Source organism: Onychomys torridus, unplaced genomic scaffold (genome assembly GCF_903995425.1).
Source record: "Onychomys torridus unplaced genomic scaffold, mOncTor1.1, whole genome shotgun sequence".
Taxonomy (NCBI): domain Eukaryota; kingdom Metazoa; phylum Chordata; class Mammalia; order Rodentia; family Cricetidae; genus Onychomys; species Onychomys torridus.
The window spans coordinates 1,346-16,172 of NW_023413399.1; the positions used below are offsets into that span (position 1 = coordinate 1,346).

At 48.3% G+C, this 14,827-nt stretch overlaps 1 protein-coding gene across 1 annotated transcript; it reads right to left on the reverse strand.

The window, feature by feature from the left end:
* Nucleotides 1-310: 310 nt before the first annotated feature.
* On the reverse strand, nt 311-9,272 carry LOC118576293 (kelch-like protein 3; the record flags this gene model as incomplete). Its single annotated transcript, XM_036176599.1, has 3 exons — nt 9,176-9,272; nt 8,849-8,970; nt 311-473 (listed from the first exon to the last, which is right to left on the reverse strand). Coding segments are annotated over exons 1-3 (382 nt in total), but the record flags the coding sequence as incomplete, so codon positions are not given.
* Between the last annotated feature and the right edge of the window lie 5,555 nt (nt 9,273-14,827).

Below are 14,827 nucleotides of genomic sequence, written 5' to 3' on the forward strand. Positions count from 1 at the left end.
AGTTCACACATCCACACTCCCATACTCATATGCACACTCACGCTCTCATACTCTCTCACACACACACTGACACATGCTCCCAAGTCTTCTCAGACCTTTCTCTGCTGGCTATACCATCCATGTACAAACTAACCACATTCCACTTGGCAAAGAAAGAAACTTGTCCACGTTAGATATCTGTGTTTTGTCTCCCTAACCAAAGCATAGCTGCTCTGCAATAGAAACTGCGTCTCAAAACCTCTGAGGGTCCTTAACAGGCCAGGTGACCAAATCCGTGAGTGCAGAGGAGATGCAGGCTGCCCTGCCTTACCTGCATAGGCGTTAGCCTGCTGCAGGAGGTCTGTGCAAGTATGCACATCTGCAAATGCACGGATGCCCAGGCAGTTGGTGGGATGCAACTGAGACTGCAGGAAGTCGCAGCAGTTCTGCCGAACATCCATGAGCTGCAGCAAGCTGGCTGCCGGAAGCAGCACCTGCAAGAGAAGGTAACACTCTGAGACTCCTGGTCCCACGGAAGGAGCTCATCCCCCAAAACCACTCTCCCCATTACGTTTCTGTGGCCTTATACCCAAGATTTTCTCAAGGCTCTTCGCTGCCCTCTCACTGACTAGTCCAAACTTCCCAAACTGCTTTGCAGCCTCATTTTCTGATACCCTGCCTTTAAAGTCACACCCACAGGTGGAGTATCAGTATCATTTCCTCCTGTAAAGTCTCCAGGTGATCTCCATCCCAGGACCTTAGTAAAATGTAGGTTTAAGTTCCGCAGGAAGGAGGGCTGACCCGATTCATTACTAAGAACTCAAGCCACCTTCTACCTGCCGGGCCAGGAACCACACCCAGTGGGACAAACTGTGTCACATGTGCAGCACATGTCTAACACTTGTACAGCACTCACAGAGGGTCTATATGCTTGGCTATATACACTGGCATAACCCAGAGAATCCTAATCCCTGCGTGTCCCATCTAAAGATTCCAATAGTGTGGGCTATTTGTGTGGTTTCTTCTGAAATGAAAACCTTCCATCCTGAAGGAAAGCTTGTTATGACACAGATGTCTGTGGGGAGGTAAAACAGCAGGGTGGTCTAAAGAGAGGAGAAACATCCTACCCTTCAGGGAGGCTCTTAAGCTAAGGAAGCAAACAACCCAACAGCTTCGGGAAGTCCCTGAAACTCATCAGCTCCACTGGGCTCTCCCTCCCCAGGTTTGTGCATGCATAAGGACTGGGGAGAGACACTCTCTGGAAAGCTGAGCTGCCTGGAGGAAGAGGAAACCAGCTCTTCAGACCAACTGACCTACATGCAAAGGACACTCTCCAACCTGTTGAGCTGACTAGATTCCGCAGTGTGCTCCAGATCTCTGTGTGAGCTGTCACCCTTGCTGGGGTGGGCTTTGGTGATGAAGCTGTCCTTGAGTCATTTCTGCTTCTATAAGTGACCCTTCACCCATATCCCAGTAAGTAGCCCCAATAAAACTCATTGATTTACCAAGTTAGACTGAGGTGGTGGCATCTGTACTTGGGCCCACAGTCGGTTCCCTATCTAGGGCAAACAGGTGTTTATTTGCATCTCCCCTGGAATAGTGTCACACAACAGTATGACCTGGGCATGGTGAGATGTTTAAGGCTCCCTCACATGCTTCTCTAGCTAGCCAAGTCTGAGGACCACTTCCTTCAGCGTACTGTCCTCACTCACAAAGGTACTTATTGTGTTGTCCACTGACTCATTCTCTACCTACCTGCTGAGCGTCTACGTGTCAGGCACTGATCAGGGCTCTAAGATTCAGTAGTAAGCAAAACGACCAGATCATGCTTTTACGGTGCTTATCAACTGACCGAGAGGGGAGCTGCATTTTCTTTTTAAAAGTCACAGGACACTTATTCTGCATCATGGAAAACAGAATAGTTCTTGCCTGGGTGTGAGCTGCAATGTTTTTCCCAAGAACCGGGGGAGACTGGATTGAGCAGGTCTGCTGGGCACTCACTACCAACCTCTGTCAAGCTTCCCACGGCTGCCCAAACCTGCCCTCTAGATCATAAAAACAAGATAAAAGTCATGTCCCCAGACTCTGCTGTCCCACTCACTCTGTGGAAGAGGCAGTAGCCAGGATAATCTACCAAAAAAAAAACTTAGAGGGAAAGCCACAGAGCATTGATTTAAGATCCTGTAACTTGCAGAGCCCAGCACTAGTTCATCACAGCAATTCCCTGATCCCAGGTCCTTCCTCCCAGCTCTCCCCCTAGCTCTCAGGGAGAGACTGAGCCAGACCAACTCCTGCTGTTGACTTGCCCAGGAAGACATGGCAACAGGCATGTCTGCAGCTGTGGCTACATACAGATACATACATACATATATATACACATACATACATATACATACACATATGTGTGTGTGTGTGTGTGTGTGTGTGTGTGTGTGTGTGTGTGTGTGTAAAATTTAAATGCTGGATACCGATCTCACAAAACATCTCTGCGCCCTCCATATATCCTCCCATCACCTCTATGTACTTAGGCCCAAAACAATGTCCCACTGATCATCCCCAGGCCTTGGCCTTTCACAAAGAGTAGCCAACTATCCTGCTCTGACTGGACTGAGGGTCGTCACAGGACTTCCAGTGCTGTGGAAGGACGGCCGTGCCTCCTTCAACATCCCTCCCCAAATGCACCAACGGCCCACCCAAGAACCCACTGTGTGTCGGGCGGAGCAGCATCTCCCCTCTACAGGGAGAGCTCTGTCTATCTACAGCTTCACCTTCTCCCTGGAAAGGCCGTTCCTCCAGCCCCAGCCCACCTCCCACCTGCTGTGTCCCCGAAAGGCTGGGCTAAATTAGCACAGTGTCCTTGGTGTTTTCTGGCCCACTGATTCATTCCTAAAGAAGAAAAAGATAAAAATCTCCTTCACCTCAGTTTAAAACACAGGTGAACCCAACTACACCCCAAATCTAACCGCTGGAGCTCATCCCCACCATGCAGCCTCTGCCCACTAAGCAACCATAAACTGGAAAACTCAATTAACCTGTGGGCCGCACAGCCTGGCCACAGATTCCAAGACCAGATTAGTTTGTGCCTGCCAGTGAGGTGGAGGTCCGTTAGCCATTCTTGCTGAATACACACTGGGAATGGAAGGTTCTACACCAAGCGGCCCCCACAGCACCCTTGGCCAATCATCCTGCATTGTCTGACCCTGCTAGTTTTAGAACAAGTCCTGGGGGACCCCTCAGTTCTAGGCAACCTGGAACGTGTATTCATGCTTGGACAGCGGTTACATCTTGCCAGTGAGTCTCAAGGTGAGATTTCTGTCTATCCCCAGACTGCATTCCCTGCCAAGCCCCCGCAAGACCATGCCAGAGACACAGGCTCCCCCTCCCCCTCCTCCTCTCCAGGAAGAAAGCATGGTTCACTGCTTAAGTTTCCAAGCTCATGACAACCAGCCCGAGAAAAATAATAAATTGTAAATTATTTCCTGAGCACGTACCTTAGCTTACATTCTTAGCACCTAACCCCTCTATGGGCAACTACCCACACAGCTGTCAACTTCCCTACTGTTCGCAAAACCCACTTAGTATACAAAAACTAATGAGACTCCACTGTTCTGGAGCCCACACCCACACCCTTCATCTTGCTCAGCCCACTCCCACCTGAGCACCTTGAGCTGGCTTCCCACAATGAACAGGGCTAGCGATTTCTCTAATGGCTCCTACACTCTTTGATTTCACACTCAAAGGCTCCTTTCTCCCCACCCCACTTCCTTCACTCAGGACAGGAAGGAAAGTGGAGGAGGTGGTCAGGATATTGAAGGAGAGGATGGGGAGACCAAGAGATTAGCAGTCTCCCATGCACTGTTGCTTGTTGCTCAGGAAACTGGGGCCACATCAGACAAGGTCTCTCTCTCCTCTCTCTCTCTCTCTCTCTCTCTCTCTCTCTCTCTCTCTCTCTCTCTCTCTCTCTCTCTCTCTCTCTCTCTCTCTCTCTCTCTCTCTCTCTCTCTCTCTCTCTGTGTGTGTGTGTGTGTGTGTGTGTGTGAGAGAGAGAGAGAGAGAGAGAGAGAGAGAGAGAGAGAGAGAGAGAAACATGTATGAGGTGACTGGCCCCATCTTCCACATCTGCAGGATTTGAACTTGAACATTTCCTCTTCTCTACTTCCCAAGCCCAGCTCCATTCTCTGCGTTGAAATGGACTGTGGGTAGAGCCATAGGATGGAACACTTGGCCACTGAGGGACAGAAGGCCAAGACCTGGAAAGAGTCAGTAGGAACTACCTATCAGCATGGAAGATTACCCTGGGTCAAGCTCCTGTTTGCCTTTCCCATCTGCTTCCTAAAAGACCATGGAATGACCCATGGAGAAGAGTTTACAGGTTCCCCTCAGGTTGCAAATAGCCAACCCTCCATTTTTCATGTGCTGGGTCTGTCTTGTTTTTTCTCTCCCTCTGATAATGTGAAAACACAGCAGAGGATATCCCGTCACAGGCTTTGTTTCCTTTTGCAAAAACAAGAGGAAATGCCCTGCCTCAGAAAGCACCTAGTCCTGGAACTGCATCTGGGGGTGTAGGGAAGGGCAGGGCCAGACACCAAGGAGGGCATGCCAGAACACCAGGTGAAGGACATCCAAAACACCAGGTGAAGGACAGCCAGAACACCAGGTGAAGGACAGCCAGAGCACCAGGTGGAGGACAGCCAGAACACCAGGTGAAGGACAGCCAGAGCACCAGGTGAAGGACAGCCAGAGCACCAGGTGAAGGACAGCCAGAGCACCAGGTGAAGGATAGCCAGAGCACCAGGTGAAGGACAGCCAGAACACCAGGTGGAGGACAGCCAGAGCACCAGGTGAAGGACAGCCAGAGCACCAGGTGGAGGGCAGCCAGAACACCAGGTGAAGGACAGCCAGAACACCAGGTGAAAGACAGTCAGAACACCAGGTGGAGGACAGCCAGAGCACCAGGTGAAGGACAGCCAGAGCACCAGGTGAAGGACAACCAGAGCACCAGGTGAAGGACAACCAGAGCACCAGGTGAAGGACAGTCAGAACACCAGGTGGAGGACAGCCAGAGCACCAGGTGAAGGACAGCCAGAGCACCAGGTGAAGGACAGCCAGAGCACCAGGTGAAGGACAGCCAGAACACCAGGTGAAGGACAGTCAGAACACCAGGTGGAGGACAGCCAGAGCACCAGGTGAAGGACAGCCAGAGCACCAGGTGAAGGACAACCAGAGCACCAGGTGAAGGACAGTCAGAACACCAGGTGAAGGACAGTCAGAACACCAGGTGGAGGACAGCCAGAGCACCAGGTGAAGGACAGCCAGAGCACCAGGTGAAGGGTGTCTCCACTTACTGGCCATGTGGCTGAGGACAATGGCCTGTGTTTCTCAGTCTCAACAGCACAGTGGTCATGGTCACAGTAGTGTCATACCAGCTTGTGAGAATAACTGGGTGACGTGCTTATAGCGGCTGACAGTTTTGATTATAATCAACCACTAGGAGCAGACACCAAGGCTCAGGTCACTCACTTCCACAAAGGTTAGTCAGAGGGAACTGGGTCAGGTCCCCACTCCACTTACTCCCATGTAACCCAGGTTTCTAAGTCCTTCTGTGCATTAGCTGCAAATGAGATCGCGTTAGTCTCCTATAGGTGCCAGCGAGGATGAAGTGGAGGACTGGCGTAGCCTGGCTTCTAATGGCATTAGTGTGAGACACAACTGTAACCACCTCCACTTGGGCCCCAATCCCTGACAGGAGGTCCCTCAGGAGACTCAGCCTGGGGGAGGGAGGGGCACAAAGACAGAAGAGGCAAGCCAGACCACCCCCTCTTCCTTCAAAGATTGGCCCAAACATTTCCTGAGTGTGGCTGCCCTGCTTATCCCCATCAGGCAGCAGTGACTACTTCCTCCTGGATGCCTCCACCCAGGCCCACCATCTGTCTCTGCCCACAGAGCAGCTGTTCCTTGGGGAAGCAGCCTGTCACAGCAACTTCTCTGTAGACAGTCTGCCAGTGCAGGGTAGTCGCTCAGAAGAGAGGTGCTGAATGACGGATCCAATGGAGGTATACAGCCCAGCACAGGGAGAAGGACTTAGTCAGTCCATGGCCCTGTGCCTTCTCGATGATGCTTTTCACCCCTGGCTACTAAAAAGACAGCCCAAAGGCCTTCTCAGAAGAATTGCTGGTGCCTGGTTTCTGTCCATGCTAAGCATTCTGGGCATATCCAGGAGGTATCCCAAACTATGCTTCTACTTGGGGGAATTGCCAGACAACTCTAGATCAGATAGGGTTAGCGCCCCCCCCACCCTTTATCATGGTTCCTACTCCCTACCCGGCTACCTGGCTACCTGTCCTCAGTCCCCATCAGCATCCAATGCCTTCTGTGTATTGTAATGGCATCATAGCTCCCTGTTTTAAGTAATAATCTGCACCATGTGCCAGGTCCCGCTCTGAAGTGGTCATGTCAACATGGTTATCCTCACACCAGCTCTATCAGATTAGATATTCTCATGCCCACACTGAGAAAAGGAGGCACACAGAGATGGCGTGACTTGGGTTGGAGCACAGTCAATTTGTGAACACCTATAGAGTGAGTACTCTTACCACCTCTGCTCTGGGGAGGGAACTGAACTTGGCAGCGGGGTGCGGGGAAGGGAGAGTGAGAAGGCTCAGGGGAGGTGGGACTGAATAGATTCCCCACCACCACCACCACCACCACACCACCACCACACCACCACACCACCACACCACCACCACCACACCACCACCACACCACCACACCACCACACCACCACATCACCACCACCTCCACCACCACCACCACCACCACCACCACCACACCACCACCACCACACCACCACACCACCACACCACCACCACCTCCACCACCACCACCACCACCACCACCACCACCACCACCACCACCTCCACCACCACCACCACCACCACCACCTCCACCACCACCACCACCACCACCACCACCACCACCACCACCACCATCACCACCACCACCACCACCATCACCACCACACCACCACCTCCACCACCACCACCACCACCACCACACCACCACCACACCACCACACCACCACCACCCCCCGCGGGCATCAGGCGCTCAGTCACACAGGGAAGGGGTGGGGAGCTGAAGTAAGGGCGTAGGAGCAGTGGCCATGCGGAAGGGGGGCCGGGCTGTCTCCCCACTAACCCCATAGATCTCTGTTTCCACTCATCCTCCCAACTGCACCCCACCTCTCCCTCCTGAACAAAGTCTCTTTCTGCTGCGCTCTGGCTGTGGTATCCCCTGTCATCTACCTTCACATAATGTACCTGTGAGCCAGAGAAATCAGCACTGGGTTAGACTAGAGTTGTAAAGATTATCTTTTTACTGCTTGATCCCTATTACTTTTATCTATAAATTAATACCTTAATAATAAATGATTATTTATTACTACCTCATTGCTATTATCATCTTATCCATACTTGGAAGTAAGGAACACAACAGAGTCTTTTCTAATTATCTGAATTATTCATTTTATCATGTATTAATTTATTTTGAGCCAGGCATGATGGCTCTTCCCTTTCATCCCAGCTCAGGAGGAGAGGCAGGCAGATGTCTATGAGTTCCAAGCCAGCCAAGACAGTGAGACACATATTCATACGGATGGGATTGTTGTAGTCACTGCAGTAACTGTGTAAGCCAGGACACCTTCCTGTGACATAGCAGGCTCTGCAAGGACAATCAGTGTGCCTCACTCTCTGCCTACCTGCACCCTGACCCCCCCAATAGTCCCCTTCAGCCTGCTACTCATTCTACAGCCTCAGCTTGAAGCTTAACTCTAAAAGAGACTCTTCCTTCGTCCAAACAGTGTCCCTTGGCAACCTCTCTCACTCCAAGGGACTGTGCACAGATGTGACTTGTGTGTTTGCTTGGTAGATATCTGTCCTCACCCCTATACTGAGGACACCATGGGACCAGGGCTGTCAGCTACAGTGCCCAACAAAGGGTGTGGCAGGTAATAGGAACACTGGGGCTGAATTAAAAGAACAAGCAATTACCAATTCAGCCTCTCAGACAGCTCCAGCCTGGAAATGTGGTGTTTTTAATAAGGAAAATGAGTACCTTGATCACTAAAGAGGTGTTAGCCTCAAGTAAATAAGGTGGCTTTGTGCAAAAAACAGAACAACCATCAAAAAGCAAAACTAAACAACAACAACAAAAAAAAAAAAAACCCTTCCAATCACATATATTCCATTACTCTTGTTAAATAGTAAGAGCAAAAAAAAAAAAAAAAAAAATGATTCTTATCTGTTTAGTCCCATGATCTGTGGGGGTCAAGAGTGCCTCCCCAATTATCTCCCCAACTGGCGCACAATATGGGAGTCCTCTCTTGGGTCCTCTTTTTCTGCACTGACTCCTCTTTCCCGGGATTCAGATGACTGAGGGCCAGGCAGGACTGAGAGAGAGGGGAAAGGCACACACAGGAGTCACAACCACACTGGCTGAGATGCCATCCCCATGCTAGGCCTTTACATGACCAAAGCAAGACAAGAAACATTAACAGCTTCACATTCCCTGAGATAAAAAGGCAACTGGAGAGAAGAAGAGTCACCAAGCTTCTGGTTCCTCCGTCATAAGCTAAACACAACATGAGCTAAAAACTCCTCGCTCCTGGGTTGGGCTCATGTAAAGGTGCTGTGTGACCCAGCGCTGAAAAGCGTAGCCACTTACGCCAGACAGAGACATGTAGGGCCAGGTGGCCCACTGGTTGGCCATGGGACCCAGCTAAAGTGGCTTGGTTTCCTCTTTGGTGAGCCCACAGGAGCGGTGAGGGTTAATGACAGGTGTGGAGTGTGTGGCACATGCGCCATGCTGGGATTACCTGCACGTTCTCTTCAGTCACCTCAATCTCTGCGGTGTAGATGTAATCAATCAGCTTGCTGAGAGTCTGCCCATCCACGTCCTTGATTTCAACCTTCTTGGCTTTACTCTCAGACATGTCACCTAGAGTTCACAACAGAACAGAAAGGACACAAATCTGGCACATGTGGCAAATTTGCTTCCTGTGTTGTCCTGGAAACCGCCAGAGAGATACAGCACAGACATCCAGGTCATGATGACCTTGGGTCTCAGATCACTCATAAACCGACTGGAGGCATTCTGTGTTCTGTTACCTGTTTCTGTAGACAAGGCCTCCAGCAACACTTACTGACAACTGCATCTGGAATCAGGTACGGCGAGCAAACTCTCCACCGGCCCGAAGGAGGGCAGGTCTGTGAGAGGACTATGCAGATGCAGACTACCATGACAACATGAAAACTAGTACTTGTTGGGTGTTAACTACAGCCAGACACTGAGTGAAGCACTTTAAATTCTTGCCTCTTCCAAGCTTCACGAAATGTGTGGTGTCTGCAATATTAGCCCCATCCTACAGAGAGAGCAAAACAAGACCCAGGAAGGCAGCTCGTTCATCTTGTACTCAAACATCCAAAGGGCCAAGGTGGGTTGAAGGGGAGTCTGACTTGAGAATCTTTAAACACCATGCTATCCTAAGTTCCAGAAACATGGAGAAGGAATAACAGACCATACTTGGGAGCTATAACAAGGCCTTCCAGGAGAGATACCATTTATCTGGAAAGGACAGGATGAAGAGACATTCCCGAGACAGCAAAGGTGGGAAGGAAGGGTGGATGTGGACTAAATGTAGAGGAGAAAAGATCCAAGAAATTACTGTATCTGGGAGACAGTGAAAGGCTGGAGTGGCTGGGCACAGGATACAGGGTGAAGAAGGAAGCTAGAGGGGTACACATGGCCATAGCTGGTACAGCCCTATACATCACACTAGAGAGGTACACATGGCCATAGCTGGTACAGCCCCATACGTCACACTAGAGAGGTACACATGGCTGTAGCTAGTACAGCCCTATACATCATGCTAAAGAGGTACACATGGCTGTAGCTGGCAGAACTCTATACATCATGCAAAGGAGCTTCATCCAAAGGGTAATAACACTGAGGAGTTCTAAACAGGGAATTACAGAAAACAGGTGGAATGTTTTCCCTGAGAATTTCATACATGAATACTGTATTTACATCAGTTCCACCCTTCCATCTCCCCCCTGAAATTCTCTTGTGCCCCACAAATCCCTCTAGAATTCATGGCCTCTTCTTCCACACAGATACATATATATAAATATAACCTACTGAGTTCAATTAGTGTTGCTCATATATCTATGTGTTTAGGGCTGACCATTCAGGAGTAGATAACCTCTAAGGGGACTCCTCTCTGGAAAAGACTGATTCTCTCTCTCTCTCTCTCTCTCTCTCTCTCTCTCTCTCTCTCTCTCTCATCAATCATTAACTACCTGTAGCTCTTCACCTAGGGGTAGAGTCTTGTGAGATGATATGTCAACTGGTGTGGTCATTGGAGGTCCTGTCCTGCTTAGATGACTATGTCGTTATGATTTCACGGGTAGACAGAAGACACAATCTCTCAGCAGACACGTCCTGGTCCCCTGACTCTTGCTTCTTCCTCCCTGGTGTTCCTTGAGCCATAGGAGTCGTAGTTGTATTGCAGATGAGTACTCTACGGTCAGTTGTTATCTGCATTTTGACCAGTTGTGGGGTTCTCTGATGGTGTCCAGATAGAAATTTCTGAATGAAATCCTGGGCGCAGGGGTGGGAGAGAACGGCACAGGAGGCAGGCTGGGAGACCCTGATAGTAACCCAAAAAAGAGTACATAGCCAGGAGGCAACATTGGCACCACACTCTCAGTCACAAGCCCAGACAATGCCAGTGTGGACCTTGAACCCGCCTCTTCAGCAAGGAGACAGAGAAGACTGAAATCGAGGGCAATCTGACCACAGGAAACAACACAGGAGGAAGCTGATGTGAGTATGCAAACAGCCTGGTGACCATTCTCTCTCAAATCCATGCCAGAGCCAAGAAAACTCAGGACAGTGCAATACACGGGCTACTGATGCCCCCCTCCAAGCTACAGGGACACACCACTAGTCCATAGAACCCCATCCTGCCACAGCTCCAGATCTGAATGACTCTAGAACAGGGGACAGATGGTGTTGGGGTCATCAAATCCTTGTCAGACCAGCTTGGCTAGGAACCCCACCATCTTTCCCTTGTCTGGGTACTGTGAAGGCCAATAACTAGAATGCACTGTGTCATAGTGGGGGGTTGGGGAACAGTAGTGAGGAGAAAACAGGGGAAGGTGGTGGACCCCTCCTGCCCCTAAGATGGGGGTCCTGATCCCCTGAATTTTTACTGAGTCACACAAACAGAACCAAGCACAGGCAAAGAAATCAGAAGTTTATGTTTCTTCTTCCAAATGGCTATTTAGAAGTTCACTAATTAGGGCCCCACTGCTAATTGTATCACAAAAGATGTTAGGATTAAGAACTTAGGCCTTCAGTTATTGGAACTCTCATCCAATAACTGATGGAAGTGGATGCAGAGATCCTCAGCCAGGCCTCAGGTGGAGCTCCAGGTGTCCAATTGGCAAGAAAGAGGAGGGACTGTAAGAGCGTGAATTGTTGAGACCAAGACTGGAAAAAGCACAGGGACAAATAGCCAAACGAATGGAAGCACATGAATTATGAACCAAAGGCTGAGGAGTCCCCAACTGGATCAGGCCCTCTGGATAAGTGAGACCATTGAATAGCTTGATCTGTTTGGGAGGCACCCAGGCTGTGGGACCCGGACCTGTCCTTAGTGCATGAGCTGGCTGTTTGGAACCTTGGGCTTACACAGGGACACTTTGCTCAGCCTGGGAGGAGGGGACTGGACCTGCCTGTACTGAATCCACCAGGTTTAATTGAATCCCCAGGGGAGTCTTGGCCCTGGAGGAGATGGGAATGGAGGGGAGGGGCTGGGGGGGAAGGTGGGTGTGGGGGCAGGAGGGGGGAGGACAGGGGAACCCATGGCTGATGTGTAAAATTAAAACACAAATATAATAATAATAATAAAAAATCCTAAGAGATGAACACTAATGGTTACACATGAGCCTGCATATTGGAAGATATTGCTTTTATATAAAATAAATTGTCACTGTTGAAATACAAATATGCAATTGAAAATAGTTAAAAATGGTGTGTCTAAATAATAGTTTTAGAAATAATGATTAAATATTGTTACAATGAAGTATTTAAAAATATAGCACTCTACCCACTACTTACCAGTATGTGACAATTTCAAATAAAAAAATTGAATTGGTTAATTTAAAAAAAAAAAAAAAAAAAAACTTAGGCCTTAGAAATAGGAATTTGAAAGAGCAGCTGGCTGCAAGGACTCAGAGGCACGCAGTCAGGTCTGGGCTGGCCGCCCTCCCTTTGTGGACTCTGTGTGTGGGAGTCAAGTCAGGGTTTTAGAACTTTAGATAAACAAATAGAAACTATTGAAATTGTATGAAAACCACTTTCTGTGTGTATTCATACACCCTTGGGTGCAGGAATCAAGAGGAATTCCATTTTCTGGGACAATAACAGATGTAGTGGATTCTTTCAAGTTTCCATGACCCACAGAAGGTAAGCAGACTTCTCTAGAGCTTCTTGGACTACAGATATCATCCTGTATGGTGCTCAAAATCAAACACACCAAGAATCCACATTGTCTCTGGCCGTGGTCACCTGCATATGGCCATTCAGCTTTGCTATAGCCTATCCTGAACACTTGTGCACACCATGCCCTGAACATGCCACCATTCTGCCCCACCAAGAACCTGCCTGAAACACATCGTTCAGCCTCGAGAATATGATATCCTAACCGACCACATTGTTTCCCCTGCACAGGTAAGTTGTGTTGCACCTACAGAAACACATCATTTAAATATGGAAAACAAAGAGTTTTAAGTGTTTTTCTACTGTCATTCCTCAGTGTATGTCAAAGCAGTCTGTCTCTGCATCATGTTGTGTTGGAATATTTGATTTTAAAAATTGCTGTCTGAAGCAAAGGAAACTATAGCAGAGGAAAATACAGAGTGAGAGAGAGATTTGCTAGCTATGCATGAGACACAGGGTTAATATTTGGAATATATAATATGAAGAACTAAAGGTCTGGGAAGATGGCTCAGTGAGTAAAACTTTTGCCACACAAGGCAGATGGCCTGAGTCTGGATCCACAAAGCCATCCACAACCCCAGAGCTTCCCTACATGAGACGGGAGGGGAGATGGGAAGTCTCCAGAAGCTGGAAAGCCAGCCTGGACTATTGAGGTGAAGGGGTTCCATCTCAAACAAGATAAAAGGGAGGAACCAACACTCAAAGGTTGTCCTCGCTTACACACATACACACACACACACACACACACACAAACACACTGTGAGTCAGTAAATAGGCTAATGAAATATTTATCTAAAGTAGAAACAGAAGTGGCCAATGTTTTTTAAACTGTTTGATATCGTTAACTATCAGGGAAATATGTATTAAAACTAGTTTGAGATTCCATCACAACACAGTCAGAATGGCTGTCACCAAGAGAACCAGTGACAAGAAATGCTTTTGAGGGTGTGTAAGGAGAAGTTTATTCACAGATGGCAGAAGTGTAAACTGGGGAAGCCATTTTGGTAATCAGTCCCTCCCCCGCAAAGAAAATTAGAAACAGAACTACCTGCTGACCCAATCATGTCAGTCTTGAACATACACCAAACACATCCATGTTGTGGAATACTACATTTGTTTATGCTGTGAAATATTTGTTTAATGATGCAAAGATGTGTTGTATTTTTTTTTTTTTTAAGCTGAGGATCAAACCCCGGATCTTGTGCTTGGTAGGCAAACGCTCTACCATTGAGCTAAATCCCCAACCCCAGTGTTGCATTCTTTTCTGTTGCATTTGTTTACTCTGTAAAGCTGTGTTACTGTACCTGTCTAAAACACCTGATTAGTCTAATAAAGAGCTGAATGGCCAATAGCTAGGCAGGAAAGAGAAAGAGGCTGGGCTGTCAGGCAGAGAATAAATAGTTGGAAAAGAAGAAAGAAGAGAAAGGAGCAAGAAAAGGAAGAGAGAGAAGAGCAGGGGCCAGCCACCCAACCAGCAACAGAGTAAGAAGGAAAGAAAGGTGTATAGAATAGAGTAAAAGCCCAGAGGCAAAAGACAAAGGGATAATTTGAGTTAAGAAAAGCTGGCTAGAAACAAGCCAAGCTAAGGCCAGGCATTCATAAGTAAGAATAAGTCTCTGTGTATTTATTTGGGAGCTGAGTGGTAGGCCCCCAAAGAGCAAAGAGTAAAAAAACAACTACATATCCTTGTTCACTGCTGCTCTATTCACACCGAACACATCCTTGTTCACTGCTGCTCTATTCACACCAAACACATCCATGTTCACTGCTGCTCTATTCACACCAAACACATCCATGTTCACTGCTGCTCTATTCACACCAAACACATCCATGTTCACTGCTGCCCTATTCACACCAAATACATCCATGTTCACTGTTGCCCTATTCACACCAAACACATCCATGTTCACTCTGCCCTATTCACACCAAACACATCCATGTTCACTCTGCCCTATTCACACCAACACATTCCATGTTCACTGCTGCCCTATTCACACCAAACACGTCCATGTTCACTGCTGCTCTATTCACAATAGAAAGAAAATGGAGTCAGGCCCGATGTCCACCAGCAAACAGACATGTGGAAATGAAGATGCAGTCCACACACACAATGGAATTTTATTCTAATATAAAACAAAATGAAGTTTACAAGAAAATATTATATTAAGCATGGCAACCCAGGTTCAGAAAGACAAATATTGTGTATTTTCTCCTAATATGTGGTTCTTAGCTTCCTAGTTTTTAATGTTTGTGTGTGTGTGTTTTCTGTGTATGTTGTATAGACAGTTGT